The sequence below is a fragment of the Pteronotus mesoamericanus genome, unplaced genomic scaffold (assembly GCF_021234165.1).
Source record: "Pteronotus mesoamericanus isolate MK-2021 breed Mesoamerican mustached bat unplaced genomic scaffold, CSHL_Meso_final contig_438, whole genome shotgun sequence".
NCBI classification, from domain to species: domain Eukaryota; kingdom Metazoa; phylum Chordata; class Mammalia; order Chiroptera; family Mormoopidae; genus Pteronotus; species Pteronotus mesoamericanus.
Genome location: NW_026555165.1, coordinates 974,908 through 994,497, shown reverse-complemented (window position 1 = coordinate 994,497; position 19,590 = coordinate 974,908). Strand labels below are relative to the sequence as shown.

Sequence of the window (19,590 nt, the reverse complement as noted above, 5' to 3'; positions counted from 1 at the left end):
AGTCAGTTTTACATGGAGAAGGACCATGTATCATTGTGAGGCAGAGAGCAACAAGAACTGAATTTACACACTCAAAGCAGCAAGCAGCTGTTCACAGCAACTGGCAGGACAGGAGCTCAGCCGACCTCTGCATCATCTACTTAACCTCATGGCGTGAGCCCTGCTCTCTTCCATCCCCACACAGCTACACAGGGAATGAGAACACACGTGCCGAGAGGCTGTACAAGGGGCTGATAACTCCCATGGCAGGGCTGAATCGGAGAGGAAAGTGCTGATTCTCCGTGTCGAGAGAGGTCCTTTCCTTCTTCCCAGAGGACTGCTGCGCTTGCTGTCTTATCAGTCCTGCCTTCAGAAAACTGCGGTGATTCATGCACATCATAGATGCTATGACACGCACCCTCAGCCTGTCAGACATGCCTCTGGGAAGGGAGGAGCGAACAGTGTCAGCTCTTCTCCAGGGATCACAGTAGTAGCTGCCTCCTGACTGTCCCTCTGGACATCCAGGAGTGCAACATGCTGCCAGTGTGAGGTTAATTAGGCATCTTATACTTAAAGTACCAAATGAGTTCCACCTACTTGCCTCCGCATATTCTGTAGGAGATGCTATTACCACCTATACCTTACACACTAAGAAATGAAGGAAGAGCGGTCAGGGGGCACTGACTAAGCCAAGAAACCAGAAGACCGAGACCCCTCAACAATTCATTTAGTCTTCAGTCACTAGACCACAATAATGATGTTTACTAAAATAAATTTTGCAGAATGTTTCCTTTGTAATGGAGGCATTGCCCTCTTCAGAGCTGCAGCCAGCTGGCGCCGGAAGCCTACCTCACAGGCTGCTGCAGAGCGCACAGCAGAGCACTCTGATCACAGGCTCGATTCCGGGCTCTCCCACCAGATGCCACTTGAGTTTTGGAAAGTCACTGTCTCCCCTAAGCCTAAGCTTCCCGATCTGTCAAATGGGATCGGCAGTAATTCTCCCTCCACGGGACTGCTCTGAGGACACACTGGGGGAAAGTGCCGGGCACTCGGCCCTGTCCCATGACAGCGTCCTGCGAGCCCACTGCGGTGATCAGGCTGCACACGGGAGGGCGGAGGACTCCAGTAACAGTAGCCGGCACTACATCCCCAAGGCTCACCAGACACTACATACCTGGCAAACATCGCTTTCCGAAGGACAAGTATCAGGGAGTCTCTCATCGACATGCTCACTTTGAGAAGGGGCTGAAAGAGAAGGCGGCAGGGGGTAAAACCAGAGCAAGCGTCTCTTAGTCTTAGCTCCTCTCTACCCAATCTGGTTATCGTCCAGCTTATCTAAGGCACTTTGGGTCTGTTTTATGTACGTATTTTAGTGTGCATCCCACTTAGTAATGAGGACAACAGTGTGCCTGAAATACCAAATAGGAACTGGCTGTGAATGCCTTTAAGTCTGCTGTCCTTAATACAACACAGTTTTAGAATCAGGAGAAACAGGATTCCTCAGTCATACATATTCATAAAGACACCCCAGACTCTCACTCCACCCCCGCCTGCTGTGACAAGCACCTTGGGTGACCCACCTGCACTGCCTTCAGCAGCCCCTGCACAGTCTGGGGGGGCAGGAAGGATAAGTAGTCGAAGCTTTCGGTGACTTTAGAAGAGCAACTTTGAAGAACTAAGGGTGAGTGCATGGTGATGTCTGAAAGCAGTTCTGAAAGAAAGACTCTAGAATGAGTTGCTTCAAATAACTAAAGATATTTCAAATAAAAAGAAAATTAAAACAGGGAAAGAAATGGTAAAAAGTTTGTTTCATTTCTCAAGTCAAATATACAATATAAATTTCTACTGATCCTATCTATTTTTCTATGGTAACTGTAACCAGGATACTTAACTTTCTCCGGCAATAGTGTAAGACTACAAAAATTAACCTGTCTAAAAGAAAGAAACCCATTATACTGCCAAGATAAGTAGCATACAATGTCTTTATCTTTCCAAGTTAAGTGAATAAAAACTTACGAACTTTGATTATATGTAAGCAAATGTATTACGGTCCTATAAGGAATGTACAAAAGCATAAAACATGGTTTCTCTCCCTTCAAAAATCTTCATTTAGTTGGAAGTAACTATATTTTAAATGAATGAAAGAGGTAAATAACACAACAATAGCACACATCTAATAATCCCAAACAGTTTACTGCTTAGCAAATTACAGAAAGAGAGATCACACAGGAGTTCAAAAAAAGAGATCATGAGTGGGTATGTTTTAGCAAAGCAGAGAGAAGGTGTTGAGCCAGGCTCTGAACGATGGGCCATGTTTAGCTGCTACATGTACGGGAAAAGCGGGAGTAGAGGTGCAGGAATGGGAGGTGGGCGGCGGCAGCATCCGGGGACTTGGAGGGAAGGAGCAGAACTGAAGTTAACACCGATCAAGTGCCGTGACAAAGAGCTGACAGGCTATTGCAGAAGGAATAAGGACTCCTGAGTGATGGTGTGGTGCTGTAGGCATACTCATCGGGCGGCAATACACAGATGGAATTGTTGCAGACGGCAGAGAAAGCCGGGAAGCCGGCGGGGAGCTGTGGCAGGGGTCTTAGCGCAAGGCTGTAAGATGGGAACCAGGCAGTGGGTGCGTGTGAAGGAGCCGGGATAAAAAAGAAGGACGAGGTAACAGTATGAGGGAAAGAACGGGAGGATTTAGACAGCAAGTGTATCTGAGAAGATAAAATGGAATGCCAGCGGCTGGGACTCTGAGAGCCAGGCTTCAGATAACAGAAATAGTGATGATAAACCGGGGAATCTGTTTGAAGGAAGCTGTACTGCATCTGAGATACAAGGGAAAACAAATGCTAAATGGAAATACCAGCAGGAATGAAACCACTGAGCTAAGGCAGGAGGGCCCTGACTAAGTAGTCAGGAATTGCATGTTTTACAAATTCTGGCAGCACATCAGTGTGCCGTGGGACACTGGCTGAAAAACCCACTGCACTGAACTACCGTAGTTAATTTTTCCCCCCATGACCAAAACGTTATGGCACTTAAATGAAACTACTCCTCAGAACTTTAACCGCCCTTTGAAAATTCAATACCTAAGAAATGGCTGATGGGAGAGGACGCTCTGGTAACAACCCTGTTGAGGACTTGCTCCAGAATTTCTTGTCTGATCATCTCATGGATCTAAAAAGAACAGAAGAACCTATAAAATATTCCTCGGTGATTTTCAGCTGGCAGTGCATCAGTGCCTGTTAGGCAGAATGAAGGACAGTTTGGATATGAATAAAACCCGAGTGTTTCTTTCAAAGACAGACATAAGGTGATTATCAGGTGTTAGCAGGACAAACTGCCATGTCTGTGAACCCACAAGAGAGTTCCCATGAAAGTGCTGTTCCATACAAATAAAAGATGAAGAAGTAAGTATTCCACTGGACCGGAACTGCAGTGTGTCACCTACTATCCTACTCTCTGTTCCCAGGACTCAAATGTCCACGTCCTCCAAACCCCGGGCAAGTATCATGCCTACGTGTAATGCGATGTTATAAAATGGGGCGGTAGTGGCCACACTCGTGTCTCACCTTAAAAGTTTCCAGCAGGATACTGGCTCCCAGCTGGCATGCATGCTGGTTTGGTGTTCTGGAAAGACCTGAGCTGGTTTCGATAGCTCTTCCATCCACAATCTTCTTGGGCCCATAGGAATCCATTAAAATGAAGCCAAGTTCAACCAGGCCCTGAGTCACATGATCCCAACTATGAACACTGCAAGAAAACAAAGCTGAGTCAGAAAGAAAAGCTTAGTAACATGTCCCACCCTTGTCCTCATTGCCATGTTACGCGTTTCCCAAACGCACCCTGGATAACCGACACTCTTCACCTGACCCTTTCCTTTCCATGCAGCCTCACGGCACACAGCATCCTTCTCTGCCTCCCTCTCTAAGACCCCCTGGGTCCCGCTAGGACCCGGCAGTTTACGCCGCGCAGAGAGCAACAGTGAGGCCGGCCCTGAGCTGGGATGTGTGAGTGGAGGGTCCCGAGCCCGAGGCTGCGCCGCACTTGGGGACGAGGGCAACACTCGGGGAAGAAGGCTGTGGGAGGCCCCGCGGCTGGAAGGCGAGCCCTTGGCACATCCTCGCTGCCCTCACATCAGTGACAGGCTGCGTTAGGTAGAGGCGGCGCTCTCACACTAACAGGGACCTTCAGGAACTCCAAGGAGAGAACCGATCATCACCTCCACCACCAACAAAATATAGCCTTGAAGCAGAAGCACCAAACTCAATGAGGAGAATTAATATCTGAGGGAACAGGTTAACGGAACACACAGGAGATTTTAAAAGTATAATGAATATCCTCAAAGAAATAATACCACATAGCATGAAACAAAAACAGACTATTAACAAAATAACTGTGAATTCTGGAAACGAAAAACATGGCTGCTGGAGGGAAGAACTAAGAGTGAAATGCACAGAGCTGAAGAACAAATCAATCTGAAGAAAGAGCTATGGGATTTTTACAGAACTTCACATGGAAAGATGAAAGTATGAAAAGCATGAAGGAAGAGAGATATGGCACAGAGATCAAGAAATTCCAACAGCTCATGGGTGAGAACAGAGTTTAGGAAAGACAGGAATCCCTACAGTGAAAGGGCACATCAAGTATCAAGCTGTAATAAATCAGAAATGAACTTACATACACATAAACTATTAAATTTCAGAACATCAAGGATAAAAATAAAGTCTTAGAAGTTTCCATAAAGAAAATAACATAACATACAGTGACACAAAGAATCAGGTAATCACCAGGCTTTCCGGGCTTTTTGCTAGATGCAAAAAGACAAGAGAAAGGATTATAAACTTAGATTTTATAGCTGGTCAACTACTGTTCAGGTGCGATGGCAAAATAAAGACATTTTCAGATATGGAAAGACTGAGAAAGTATACTATCCATAAACCATACCAGAAAGGAAGACTGAAAAAATTACATACCCCCAGCATATTTCCAAGAGAAAAATATGAGATTCAAGAGATTGAGGTAAACAAAGAAACCAGGAAAATGTATTATGAAGTGTTACTTAAGGTAAAGTCCTATATTTACTGTAGTAGAACTTTTATATTAAATAAGAATATGTTGAATGTTAACTAGACTTACTGTGATCATTTTGATACAAACATCAAATCATCTTATCCACCTGAAGCTAATGATATAGGTCAGTTATACCAAAATAAAAAAAATTAGATATATCTTAGAGCTCTGGTTACAAAGTGGAATATGTTTTAAGTCTGTTTGATCCTCTTTCTCCAACAGGTCCTATTATCTTGCAAACATAACAGTGTTCAGGAATATACCGCATTACAGCAGAAATGACCTAATTAACTCTAAGTATTCTACTCATTAACTCCAGTCACTAACAGGCAAATCTAAGTCTAAATACAATAAAATATCGCCAAAATGGGATAAATGGGGTCCAAAAACTCAGTCGCATAAAATGGAGGCTGCACCATTCAGAGGTTCAGCGACCGACCAGCGCAGCCACGAGCAGCTACGCAGCTGGTACTCAGGGGCTCTGGTAATGCGGCCACAGCCCCCGCCCAAGACCCGGGGGGCCGAAGGGGCCCGCCAGTCCAGCCTCGCAGCAGGTGGAGACGGTCCCGGGGCCGGGGCCGGACCGGGACTTTCAGGAGGAGGGCAGCTCTGCAGCAACTTCCTGGCTACCTGAAGTCTGTCCTTTAGCCCAGCGAGGGGAGGATGGGTTGGATGAGCACTGAGGATACAGGTGTAAACCTGAGGGAGACGAGGAGCGACCAGACACAGAGAGGGCCCGGGGCCCGTGGCGGGGCCCGTGGGGGAGCCGCTCAGAAACAACGGGTGCTGCCCTCACGTTAATTCAAGCTAAGTCAGACCTGAAAGGAGATCTACCTTAAATAATGGCTTAAATTATAAAGTTTAAAACTATATTTAATCCATGGACGAAGGAAGCATGGCACATTAAAGACTGTTACAACAGCTAATGCACATTCTAAAATTAAATTAACGGCCAGTAAGGTTATCCTTTCAAGGTGGTTTAAAATGGATTTGTCTAAAACTACTCATCAATTTCCCAAAACTGCTAACTCAACTCCATCCATTAGCCCCAAACCTCAATAGTCGAAATAAATAAAACTTTTAATGCTTTTTACTCACCTAAAAAGCCAAGAAAGAGTTGTGGTATCATGAAAGGAGTGAAGGTGCGATCTAAGGTTTGCACTCTTGCTTTCAAGGTGGCCAAGGCATCAGGCCATGGGTTCAAGGGCCTTTTGATGAGGAAAAGCTTGCTCGCCTGATCTTAAGGGACTAAACCGTGACATGTGATGTCCGCAGTCAGCAGTTTCCCCTGACAGGCCGTAGGTGCAGCACCGCACTCCACTGTCTTCCTTCTTCTTCTCTTTTTCTTACGTTACCTTTTAGCCTCCTATACCCCCTTCCCCACAACACACTGCACTTTCTAAGGCTGAATCTCTCAGGAACCGACTGGGGCACGGTTCATGAACTCACCTGTTTTTTACCACGTCCAAGATCATGGTTGAAACACAAGGTCGATCAGAGACTAGATTCTGAAGAAATTTTGAGCCTTGGAGAAGCTGCATATTCTTAAAGCTTTTAAAAACCAAAGCCTTTAAAAGGTCAAACACCTAATATAATGAAAGAAATAGAAAAATGAAGAAAAAAATGATACCCCGTGCCACAGAATCTTAACACTGTCACTGTTCCTAGTTGCTGCCATACACTCATGTCCCCATTACAACTGGTTCACTAGATGAGTATGATATAAAAATTGTGACTTTCTGTGGCAACTTATGAGTTGAAGACAGGCCTTCCTTCAGAAAGAAAAAGGGTTAAGATCAATACTAGTATTACCCACAAGTAGGGAAAATATGAGAAAAAAGGACAAAGGATTTTATCTTTTCACCCTTGCAGCTACCCTAGCCACATTAATTTCACCTCGATGGGGGACAAGTTCTTGGAAAGCTACAACATAATAAAACTGCTGGTGGACACCCAGCTAAACTTCCTGTTCTTGCTACTTGTACTGTGCAATGTTTCCGCTCTTATTCCCATTGCACCATCTGGCTTACCAGACAACAGGGAGTAGAGGAATGTACCGAGTACCTGAAGAAGTCTTCAAGCAACCCCCCAGACAACAGTGTGGGCCTACCTGTCCTACAGAAGAATCTGCTGCTGGCGGGACTGGGATGGGATTGTTTAGGAAAGGATAGTAAGAAACAAAATACAACAAAACAAATAAGCACGCTCTTATACACCTTGTCAGCCATGGAAGGAACCCAAAAGTCATTAATAAATACCTGTTCCTCAAATCTTTGTATTCTTGTCACAGAGAGCAGGAGAGCAATGCTGAAGGGGGATACAGTACTAAAATCTCCTTGCTGTCCTGCCTAGAACAGATAAACAACAACAATAAAAAAGCCGTTACTTATATCTTGAAAGGGTAACGTAGCCTATTTAAAAAAAAAAAAAAAAGCCCCTAAATGGATCAGAAACCTATTATATCAGAGCTGAAACTATAAAACTTTTGGAAGAAAACATAGCAGAAAATATTCAAGACCTTGAATTAAGCAAAGATTTTCTTACACACAATACCAAAAGCAAACTTTATAGAAGAAAAAAACTGATAAAATAGACATGATCAAAAATCAAAATTTCTTTGTGCTTCAAAAGGTACCTCTAAGAAAATGAAAAGACAAGCTACAGACTGGAAAATATTTGGTAAAAATATTTACCTGTATATTATAAAGGACTTGTACACAGAATATACAAAGAATTCTTTAAATTTAATAATAAGATATACAATCAAAAAAAGAAACGGCTGGTATCAATCCGGAATGGGACAAGAAATGTACAAGGCGAGCCCTGGACTGTTTATGCCACAAAAATGCTCAAAGACTAAAGGGGTCATGTCAGAAAAACACACAAGCAGATGTTAAGGACCGATCGGCCAAACATAGGTCACTTTAAGTAATGCATAATGAGAACAATGAATTTAAAAAGGTTCATGGGTGTATATTGATAATGGAAAAAAAAAGGTGAGGGAAAAGGCTCTTTTCACAGAAGAAAGGCAATCAATAATGCAGAAGAAATGACAGTATTGAAAATTTTAATTTTAATTCTACCATTTTGCAACTCACAGTATAATTACTGCGGTAGGCCAAGAATCATCAGTATATGGGAAGACAGACACCCATGTGTGAAAGGTTGCTGTGAGGAAAAGGTCACATGATCTCATGTTATGATCCTGTGGGTGACTTTGTAATTACCAAGGGAAACATGTATCTTCGCACATGCAGGAAAATGATGGCTGCTGCCTTAACCAAAGGGCTGACTCAGCACCACCAGCAGCACGACAGCCCCTACCAGAGCCTTCCAGCACAATGCAATGGGATAGAGGTTGGCAAACGGCAGTCTCCGGGCCAAATCCAGCCTACTTCTGCACAGTCCATGAGCTCAAACTGGTTTTTACATTTTTAAATTGTTGAGGGAGAGAAACATCCAAGGAATACTTCATGATGCATGAAAATTAAATGAAGTTCAAATTTCAGTGCCCACAGAGTCACTGCCGCACAGCCATGCTCAGGCGCGCGTGTGCCATCTCCGGCTGCTTTCTTGCTCCAGTGGCAGAGCCGAGCGGCCAGACAGAGACTGTACGGCCTGTACAGCCTAAAGTAGCACCTGGCCCTTTCCAGGAAGTTGGCTGAACCCCACATGAGAAAGCACACAACATCACTTATGATGTGGTCTTGCCAGAAATGTTTAACTTGAGTCTAAACGCAAGAAGACAAAACACAAGAAAACAAATCATGGACTATGTGAGACACAAGACAACTGGGCTGGATGCTGCACAAACTTCAAAAGACACTAATGCTTATTCTTAGGAGATGCATGCAGAGGTACTCAGGCGCTGAAAGGTCATGATTCCTCTTGTAAATGGTTCGGAAAAACATAATGTGAGAGAGAGAGAGAGATACGGTAAATGTGGAAAATCTAGGTAAAAGGTACACAGATGTTCATCCCGCTAAAGTATTTCAACTTTTCTGTGGGTTAAAAATTTCAAAACAAAATGTCAGAAGAAAATAGGTGATTAAAAGAGTTCAAAACATTTCTAGCTTTTATTTTAGTCCTTCTCAAATATTTAATGAATGACCTGACTTCCCAAAAACCTCAAAATATACCAGAAATAGGCAATATCTGCAATTCGTAAGTGGGGAAAAAGGTCAGGGCTGAAGTTCACACAACACAATAATGGAGTTAAGATTAAATTTTCAGTTAACATTTATGGCATGGATTTAAAATGGCATGGGCTTAAAAATGTGGGGACATCATATTATTTCCCACTTTCAAAGTCGAATAAGAAACCCTCGAGACCCAGGGTCATTCTGCAATACTTCTCTTCACTTCCTGTCACTAACTGGCATAAAAGAGGCTTGAGTTCAAATATCCCTGCTTCCTAGGGATCCTGGGTCACCTCAGGAGTTTGGTGCTACCTTTAAGTGTTTCAGGAGTTCTCTGCCCAGTTCACAGTCCAGTTTGATGGCAAACACGATGTGTAGAATAACAGTGCCTTCCACGTGACGAAGTTCACCTGATGGCACGGTGACAAGATCCAAGAGCCTGAACGATTCAACAGAAATGTGTGAGCAGGACAGCAGTGCAGATGCTCAGATGAACAAACAGACCAGGCAGGTCCCTCCAAGAAGACAGTGACTACAGATGCCACAGATCTCATTCTCTGCTCCCCTTCACAGCGAAACTTCCAGAAAGAAGTGTCTATAGTTCTTGTTTCCACTTCTTTACCTCTTCCCAGTTAAATCCAATTCAATAAGGCTCCTGTGCCCTTCCAGCCCTCACACTCAATGCCACTGACTATTACTGCAATGGTTACAAATAACCTCTATGCCCCATATTAATGCCTCAGCAAAATTCACACAACTGACCACTTCTTTCTTGTCATACTTTCTTCTCTTAGCTTCTGGGGCATTGTCACTGATCTCATTTCTTTTTTCTTTTGCTGGTTTATCCTCTTTTGAAACAGTGGATGCCTTTGAACTTAGTTTTGGGTTCCTCTGTCATCTTGTCACACTTTCCCTAGGTGACCCCACCTGGTCCCTTCCAGACTCTGTCTCCTGTCCTGACCTCTCCCCGTAACTCCAGACAGCCTGCTCCACACCCCCATGTGGAATGCTAATATACACCTCAGACTTAACATGGGCAAAACAGCTTATTTTCCCCTAAACCTAATTTTCTGTCAGTCTCTCCTAAATATACAAGATCACCTTCTAGTTAGTCGCTCAGTCAAACAACTGAAAGTCATTCTAGCGCAGAAGCAGTAGCCTGCAACGGGAGTAAGAATGTGTATTCTGTAGCCAAACTGCCCAGATTGAAAACCCAGCTCGACTATGCTACGGCAAAATCTTGGGAAATTCCTTAGTTTCTCAGTGCCTTGATTTCCGCATCCAAAAAATAAAGACAAAATAAGGTTGTTGTGAAGTTTAAAGAGCTTAAACAGCACCTGGCACAGATAAAGCACTTACATGCCATGCTGTCTCCTGCCTTTGAACTAACCCTTCCACTAACTTAAAATGTGCTTTCTCCCAACCTGCATGTTGTGGCTCTTATTGTTCAGGCTTTGGTTCAAACAGCACCTCCACAGCGAGGGCTCCCTGGGCCGCCAGTGCAAAGTAGCTGCACTCCCGCCCTCACAGCATCCGCCTGGTTTATCTGCAGGGCACTCCCCGCGCTAATATTTTTCTTGTTACTTATTTCTGATCTCTCCTCGCTGAAACTTCAGCTCCACAACAGCAGGGACCTTGTCTGACTGACTAGCTCCTCATTGCAGACCCAGGAACAAACTGTTCCTGGCACAGAGAAGACACTTAAAAATAAACAGTTTTACAACCGAACAACTTAGAGGACAATTATTGCTCTTTTCCTGGAAAGGTGTACATGAAAGAGTTGGGGAGGACGCACAACTCTTTCCACTTTATTACTGAGCAGCTAGGATTCCTTAAGTTCTGTGTTGGGAGGTGAAGGCAGAGACTAAGAGGCTAGATAACAAGGAAGTAACTAAAATACATGACAAGATGATTTGCAAAAATGATTTTATCTCTATATTACTCACTCATCGCCACTCTGCTCCTCTTTGTGCTGCTTATCTAGCTCATTGAAGAAAGCGATGATTCCTTCCAAAACCCTCTTTCTGCTTCCCTGAAAAAATACGTAACAGGTAAGGTCTCCCCAAAAAGGGCAAGAACAGCAAGTTGCACTTTTTCGCTTAAAAGCTTCTCAGATACGAATTTAAATAAACAAATTACAACCTAGAGTTATGATAAGAATTTACAGAACACTTGCACGTTAAAATTTAGTTTAAAATACATCTTTATGCCAGACTTTAAGGGGCCTATAGCCCACCCTTTGTGAGATCTTTATTCCTTTTACCAAACACACAAAATATGTGGTAGGGAGTACAAGACAAAATGTTATCCTTGTCGGAGCACGACCTTTTACTAGATCGAATCATCAAACGTGAAATGAAAGCAACCACACCCTAGTATGTAAATCAAGAGTACAAATAAGCTGAGTGGCCCGGACTGGTCATTTCACTGGAGTTTAAAAAAAAAAAAACAAAAGACATCTTACTTATACCTTTGAAGAGAGAACCAAAAGCTGATAGACCAAAGGCGGTATTTCTTGAAGATTCAACTTGGAGAACATCTTCAAGACTTTATCTGTCACAACTTCCGCCTCCTCTGCTGTCAGAGGCACATCCCTGTGGAGCAAAGATTCTGAAGGCCAAAGCCACTGTGCCAGAGCCTTGTCTGGGAGACAGCAGAGTGCCGTAACTGCCCCTTTCGAATTTTCTTGAACAGAGAATCTTCAAGAAAACCAATAATCCTACCCAAGCCAAGCCGTCTTTGGGGAAAAAAAAGTAAAATTATACTTTAAGTAAGCAATTAAAGTAAAAAAGAGGTGGGGGGAATGTTGTAACAGAAAAGAGGGACCAGTACTGTTCCTGGGGGGAGAGTGGGCTGTGCTCGCTGCATCTCAGTGTCCAGCAGGGAAGCTCACGGAGCAGGACAGAAGGACAAAGGGAACCGAGATGTGCTTACTTGAACATGGAGGTGAGCTGAATCACATATTGCCGATCCCATCTGGTTAAAGACAGTGACCAAGAATGTGTAAGTTTATCTCATTTTAATCTATTTACATATTGCTTTATAAAATTAGGATGAAAAAAAATTAGGGCCATTTCAAGTTTGATTTGGTACCACTAGGAAACAAGATCAAAGAAATAACACATATAATGTAGTATTTCACTAACCATGGAGTAAAATTTTTCATTTTCGAGGTATGTCTTTATATATTTCATTTTTAATGGGTACAATTTCATGTCTCTATTATTGTATGCTTAAGTTAGTCACAAATTCCTGTGTGGAATATGTTCGTGTATGAAAATTTTATGTTGGACTCTCTTCTTAGGGTAACTCCCATATTTCTGGTTTAAAGATATAAACATCATTTATATATTCCACTCCCTCAAAAAAATATAAAAGCTGCCACAAAAGAGTGATCTCCCAGCCTTGAGGACTGTAGGACTCAAATATGACAGAGACTAAACTGCTGAGTCAAGACAGACCGTCAAATAAATCAAGCTTACATATATAATCTTAGAACAAAGGACGCAGTAGGTGATCTCTCAAAAATTTGACACAGACTACATGGTTTTATACAAGTAGCACATTATAAATGAACTAAGAACTTCAGTGACACGAATTCCTAAAACAAGTGGGAATTCTTTCTTTTGACACTTGCAGTCCTGAGAAGGCTCTACACATTAACAAGAAAGACTCACCTGCCAGAACAGAGGGTGTTAATCAACTGTGTCTTACATTCTTCTCCACTCTGTTCATCTAGAAATGCAAAATACACTGAGAAATAAATTTCATTACGTGAATAGAGACAATGCCACTAAAACTGGAAGAAAATTACCTTTTCCAGAAGCCAGATTTTCCTTTTTGGTAACAAGGGCAGTGAGAACGATGGGTAGTAACTCCAAAGATTTTCCATTCATTAAGCTGCCCTTTTTGATTGCACTAACAAACTCATTGGCTAATTCAACCAATGATGGTCCTGGAAAAGTGTGGGCCTAAAATTCCATGGGATAAAGTAAAAATAGTAAGCAGAAATCTAAATGTTCACTATTTCTTTGCAAGAAATGGAGTTTTTCTTGCTTAACTAATAGAACTAGCAATGAAACCAGAACTGGTCCTATAACAGATTCAGGGTATCCTTCTGCTCTGGTACAACTTGTAATTATAAAGGATTTCAAGGGCCAGAAACCTCCACCAATTCTCCAGTGTTTCCAATACACCAGCTCTTCAAAAAGATACATGGTCCTGACACCAGAAACGTAATGGAAACATCTAGGTGGTTAATGGCCCACTCATCAACTATTTAGTCTTTTAGTAATCCTAATTCATAAATAAGATCTATGCTAGGTTTGGCATATTTGGTTTCTCTTCTTCAACAAATTACACCCCTCCCCCAAATCTACCCAAAAACAAGAGTTTTTATTTTCTGTCTCACCTCCATCATTAGCAGTCCTATGATTTCAGATGCTACTTCTTTCTGCAAATCTCCGGATTCCACCAATTGTATACAACAAATGTATATCTTCAGTCTCCTATGAGCTCCAGCTTCCTCAGAGCATGGGGAACCTTGTTTTAAAAAGGTATACAGAAACAAAAAGGAAAAAGTGTTCAAGACTGAAGGGCAAATAACCAGGACAAGTCAGATGGCTGTGTAGTTTCAAACATAAACAGAATGATGGAAATACTGACGGCTACGATGTTTAGAACAGAAAGTTTTAGAAGTTTTGAAAAAGTAATTTAGGCGGCATGTGCCAAAATTAAACAAATCTACCAACGACCCCAGGGAGATGGCAGGAGCCTCTGTCATGATTACCTCTGAAGAGGGCCCTCAGGAGCGCTCCCACAGCTCTGCCTTTCACCGCCTCATTCTGAAGGAGACTGGCCAGCTGCGATCAAAGAAGCAAAGAACTACAAGTCTCTGGCAACAACTTCTTTACCCCAATGACCTGAACTCCCAATACGAAAAACTCTCATCACTCAGGTTCACATCTTTCACAGGCTCCAGGGATTAGAAATAACTCTTTTAAATAGACCAGGGGAGATCATAACATGATGCTGGGCTGTCAAGACTGAAAGTTACTCATACCACAAACATCTATAGAATACCTAATCGCCACTAGGTATTGAGCTATGTTCCTAGGGCTATACATACACTCAACGAATATTTGGAGTGTGCTCTTTTTCCTAGGCACTAGGGATAAAAGGATGAACAAGATGAACATGGCTATCTGACTCAAAGAGTTTATAGTACAGCAGGAAGGGAAAGGGTGATAGGAAAAAATTCAGAAAAAAATATTTGTAAAGGAAACAAATCAAAGGCTCATATAGACAATAACTGAGGAAAAGGAGACAATTTCAGCCAGATTGGGTTAATCTTAAGGAGGGATTCTTCTCCATGCAGGGATCTGAATAAGCTGAGATTAATTATTATGGAAAAAGTAAATCAGAAGAGTAAGAAAATAAGAAACAATAAATAGTCTATCATATGGTAATTACTGTTCCATTTTATAATCATACAATACTTCCAGTGAAGACATGTTGGTTTTTATTAATAATTTCAAAATATTTTATTGTTTATGAATTCATCTTCTTTAGGGAAAAATGGGAGGGAGGAAGGAAGGAAAGGGAAGGAAAGAAAAAGCACCAATAGGCAAATCTAATCTCTCAATAACTTTATCCTGGATATTATCTTCAAACAGGGCTGTTCTAAGAAACATAAAGGTACACTAATTTGCTCATATACATATAGCTGCATAAATATTAAAGGTTAAATATTTGTATAAATGTACACAAATGCCCTTAAGTTGTCCATTTCTCTTCCTCAATTCTTTACACCTATGAACTGTTAGCCTATACATTCTTGTCTCCTGAGGACAGCAGGGAGTAGATGAAGTGGTAGAGTAATTGTGCCGTGTCCTTTGAATTTGTCATCATTCTTGACATTTGCTTTTAGCAGAACAGGCTTCCCAATACTCACATCATCTTCTTTCAGAGTTTGAAGAAATTCTCGCAGTCTGTCTGCTGTTTTTTCTGCTGCTAAAGACAGAATTTTCTGGTCCATTGTTACACATATCAGGACACTGAAAGACAGAAAGTCAGAGCTGATGAATCTTTCAGAAATAAACAAGATTTTTTTTCCCTTCCCTGCCTATTAAGTATTTCACAGATATTATAGACAACATATACAGTGGGTACTCAATAGGCTAAGGACTATTAAATAGCATGAATAGGTGATTTTTTTTTTATTGATTATGCTACTACAGTTGTCCTGTTTTTTTCCTCCACTTTATTCCCCTTCACCTTGCACCCCCCACCCCCACCAGCATTCCCCCACTCTTAGTTCATGTCCCTGGGTCATACATTTAAGTTCTTTGGCTTCTCCATTTCCTATAGTACTCTTAACCTCCCTGTCTATTTTGTACCATTTATGCTTCTTATGCCCTGTACCTTTCCCCCCATTCTCCCACATCCCACTCCCCTCTGACCTTCATTTCTGATTCTGTTCCTTTTCTACCTGTTTGCTTAGTTTCTTTTGTTTTTTAGGTTCAGATATTGATAGTTGTGACTCTGTTGTCATTTGACTGTTCATAGTTTTTGATTTTCTTCTTTTTCTTAGATAAGTTCCTTTAACATTTCATAAAATAAGGGCTTGGTGATGATGAACTCCCTTAACTTTACCTTATCTGGGAAGCACTTTATCTGCCTTCCATTCTAAATAATAGCTTTGCGGCACAGAGTAATCTTGGAGGTAGGTCCTTGCCTTTCATGACTTTGAAGACTTCTTTCCAGCCTTCTTGCCTGCAAGGTTTCTTCTGAGAAATCAGCGGACAGCTTTATGGGAACTCCTTTGTAGGTAACTGTCTTTTTTTCTCTAGCCACCTTTTAGATTCTCTCATCTTTAATCCTAGGTAATGTAACTATGGATGTGCCTTGGTGTGTCCTTACTTGGGGGTCCAACTTCTTTGGGACTCTCTGACTTTTCTGTACTTCCAGGAAGTCTATTTCCTTCGTGATATAGGGGAAGTTCTCCTGCATTATTTTTTCAAGTAAGTTTTTTCAATTTCTTGCTCTTCCTCTTCTCCTTCTGACACCCTTATAATTCGGATATTGGAACATTTAAAGTCATCCCACAGGTTCTAAGCCTCTCCTCATTTTTTGGAATTCTTATTTCTTCATTCTCTTCTGGTTGAATGTTTATCTCTTCCTTCTGTTCCAAACTGTTGATTTGAGTCCCAGTTTCCTTCCCTTTACTGTTGGTTCCCTGTATATTTTTCCTTATTGCACTTTGTATAGCCTTCACTTCTTCCTTCAGTTTGAGAGCGTACTCAACCATTTCTGTGAGCATCCTGATTACCAGTGTTTTGAACTGTGCATCTGATAGGTTGACTATCTCTTCATTTCTTAGTTCTATTTTTGGACTTTGATCTTTTCTTTCACTGAGCCATATTTCTTTGTCTGAGTACGCCTATTACATTGTAAGGAGCGGAACTTTAGGTATTCGCCAGGGTGGGGCAAACCAGGTTACTGGCTGGTGACACTCTATGTGGGGGAGGGGTCTGAAAGGGAACACCACCACTACCTTGGCTCTCTGTGGGCTTTCAGTCACTGCCCCCATTACCCACAAGAAAATTGGGCCCTTCTAGTGCTGATTCCCAGGTGAGTTGGTTTGTGTATGTTCTAGGACCCTGCAGGTCTCTCCAACAGACTCTCCTATGAGGCTGGGAATTTCTCCCACTGCTGCATCCCCCACAGGTTTTTACAGCCAGAGGTTTTGAGGCTTTATTTCCCTGCATTGGAACCCTGGGTTATGCAGTCTGTCTCACTTCCCAGCTGCTCATGCCTGCAAATGTGGGACCACCTTCTCCACAAGCCTTGTCCTCTCCCTCCGACCCCCGCTGGTCTCTGCCCCTCCTACCAGTCTGGAGGTATGTTTCTTTTTCAACTCCTTGGTTGCTGGGCTTCCATAAAGGTCAATTTTCTGGCGGTTCTGGTTATTTTTTGTTTTTAAATGTGTTGTCCTTCTTTTGGTTGTGTGAGGAGGCGAAGGGCATGTACCCATGCCTCCATCTTGGCCAGAAGTCCCTGCGTAGGTGATTCTTATCCAAACAAAAACATCTTCAGAACTCCCTGGAATTTCCTCATTAGAAACTTTTATTCCAATCAAATGGATTCATAATTTGCTTACACTTTTATCATCTTTTTTTAGCATCTACCCAGAACACTGCCTAGAATAAAGCTGTTATTTAACAGTATAGCAAATACGTAACACATCGTTATAAATATAGACAAGAACATGTTTTATAAACATGATAAAGTAATATTTGATAAGTGAATAAACAAACAGCACTGTAAACGCAAAGGCTAACTAAATGGTATAAAAACAAGGCTAAAGAAATAAATATGTTCAAATCGTCCCTGCGGGGGAAAGTTGGAACTGGAACTTAGAGACTAAATTTAGATAGTCAAGATAAACTGCGGTTTATTATCCACTATTGCGGAAGGAGAGTATCGTCAACAAGAGCATTCATATGGGAATCTGAAAAACATTTGGGGAAAAATGACTGCTGGAGGTAGAGGGTTCAAGGAGGGGAATGGCGAGTAGGAAGGTTAGAAACATAGGCTGGGAATAAACTGGGCACGATTTTAAATGCCAAGTTAAAAAAATTGGATTTTACTCCATAAATAATACAGAGCAATCAAAAACTTGTGGAGCCAAAGAGAACCTGACAAGCTGGAGGCAACGTTTGACGAAAACGGAATCGCCTCACTGTGAAAGGGGAGGATACTAGGAGGTCATGGGGCTATTCTGGCGGTAGCGACAGCTGCCTGAATTAGGGTTAAGGGAAATTTCTCGGGGAGGGGAGGAAGATCTGAACGCGAGAGGCGAAGTGTCACACGCCCCGCGGGAAAGGAACCGCGAAAGCCCGGGAACGCAGCGCGAGACGGCGGCGCACCGCGACACCTCCCAGGCCACAGAAACACCCGACACCACCGCGAACGGGCTCTTCCGCCCTCGCAGACCCGTCCTCCTCCCCACACGGGGCTGAATCCCGCCGCCCCGGCCGCGCGCGAAGCCTGTCTGCCCGGTTACCTTCGCCTCACCGCTGCCGCCAACTTCCAATACTCCCGCGCAACCCACGCCTCCGCACTTCCGTCACCCGAACAGCAGGCCCCGCCCCCGCGGCTCGCTTCCGCCGCCGAGAGCCAGCGGTGGGCTGTACCATTAAGGCAGAGGGGGTGGGGGAGCCGTAGGGCGTCCTCGGACATCCCCACTCACGGTCGCGGGGAGGCGCCGCCTGGGAACTCGAATGCGGGACCAAAGAGCAAGCATGCGCAGTGTGACCTGGGCGAACCCCGCGCTAGTGCCTTGTGGAGGCAGAATCAGGGTGGGGGGAGGAATCAGGTGACGGCGCCACAGGTCTTCACACTGGAAGGGCCTGGAGGGCAGAGGCCGGTGTCCCGCTCCTTGTGCCATCGCAGGTGACAGTGACTCGTTGGATATAAGCTGCATGGGGCGCGGGGCTTTTTGTTGTTCCCTATGAGAAACCCCGGCGCTCAGTGCATGGCTTGGCAAAGCAGTACATGCTCAGTAAGCATTTGGTCAATGAACGACAGCCCGGCAGTGAGTCTCTTGTCTCTTCCTCTCTTCATGAGGATCCTTTCAGATTTTTCAGTCTCCTCGGTAACTCTCAGCAGGTGACCTCAACTTTCCCACCAAATCTGTAATGTCGCCGTCATCAGCACCGATTCTTCAGCTCCCCGGAGCGATGGGACGCAGGTTCAGGTGTGCCAGCCCAGGAGCACTGGGTCCCCTCCTCCCATCTCTCAGCGAGGACCTCACTGTCACTTGACTTGCAAATACTCTGAACAAGCAGGCTGATTGATTTCCTTGTTCTGCTCCTCATCTCTTGAATCTCTGGCAACGGCCAACCCCTACCTGTCCCAGGGCAGACCCTCCCCTGTGGCACCAGCCTGCCTCCCCGAGGAACTGGAGCTTTGGTGAGAGAGGCGGCTGCCAGCCAGCTCTGCAGGTCGCCAGTACCAATCAATTTGCTCATTACCTCTGCATGATTTTAAGGGAGGTGCAAAATGTCCCTGGACCTGGGTTTTCCCTCTCTTGAAGGCCCAGGCCTTCCGCAGGGTCCTCCCTCAAAGACAGTGACCAGACTCTCGGGGACTGCTCCCAGGAAAGCAAGGTGATGTCACCTTCCCTGTGAGCCAGAGACAGGTGTGACTCCCCTGGGCAGTCCCACCTGGGTGGCTCCCACAGTGGGCAGCTGTGTGTGCTGAATGATGCGAGGGCTTTAGAGTGACTGGGTTACCAGCTGTGAGGCTTTAAGCTCAGTTCCCTGGTCTGGAAAAAGGGGATCACCCTCTCTGCCTCATATCTGGAAGGACGAGATGCGTTGACGCTGACAAGGGCCTT

General features: G+C 43.7%; 1 protein-coding gene across 1 annotated transcript in view; it reads right to left on the bottom strand.

The window, feature by feature from the left end:
* FANCI (FA complementation group I) overlaps positions 1–18,311 on the bottom strand; it is a 38,302-nt gene extending 19,991 nt beyond the window's left edge. Inside the window, exons 1-16 of the mRNA XM_054577585.1 lie at positions 18,256–18,311; positions 15,142–15,244; positions 13,978–14,050; positions 13,600–13,730; positions 13,003–13,159; positions 12,866–12,923; positions 12,123–12,164; positions 11,659–11,782; positions 11,135–11,220; positions 9,501–9,627; positions 7,308–7,397; positions 6,499–6,635; positions 3,549–3,729; positions 3,066–3,153; positions 1,560–1,690; positions 1,154–1,224 (exon numbers count right to left, since the gene is read on the bottom strand). Coding sequence (XP_054433560.1) covers positions 1,154–1,224; positions 1,560–1,690; positions 3,066–3,153; positions 3,549–3,729; positions 6,499–6,635; positions 7,308–7,397; positions 9,501–9,627; positions 11,135–11,220; positions 11,659–11,782; positions 12,123–12,164; positions 12,866–12,923; positions 13,003–13,159; positions 13,600–13,730; positions 13,978–14,050; positions 15,142–15,225 — 1,580 coding nt within the window. The 5' untranslated portion in view covers positions 15,226–15,244; positions 18,256–18,311. The remainder of the gene's footprint in view (positions 1–1,153; positions 1,225–1,559; positions 1,691–3,065; positions 3,154–3,548; positions 3,730–6,498; positions 6,636–7,307; positions 7,398–9,500; positions 9,628–11,134; positions 11,221–11,658; positions 11,783–12,122; positions 12,165–12,865; positions 12,924–13,002; positions 13,160–13,599; positions 13,731–13,977; positions 14,051–15,141; positions 15,245–18,255) is intronic.
* Between the last annotated feature and the right edge of the window lie 1,279 nt (positions 18,312–19,590).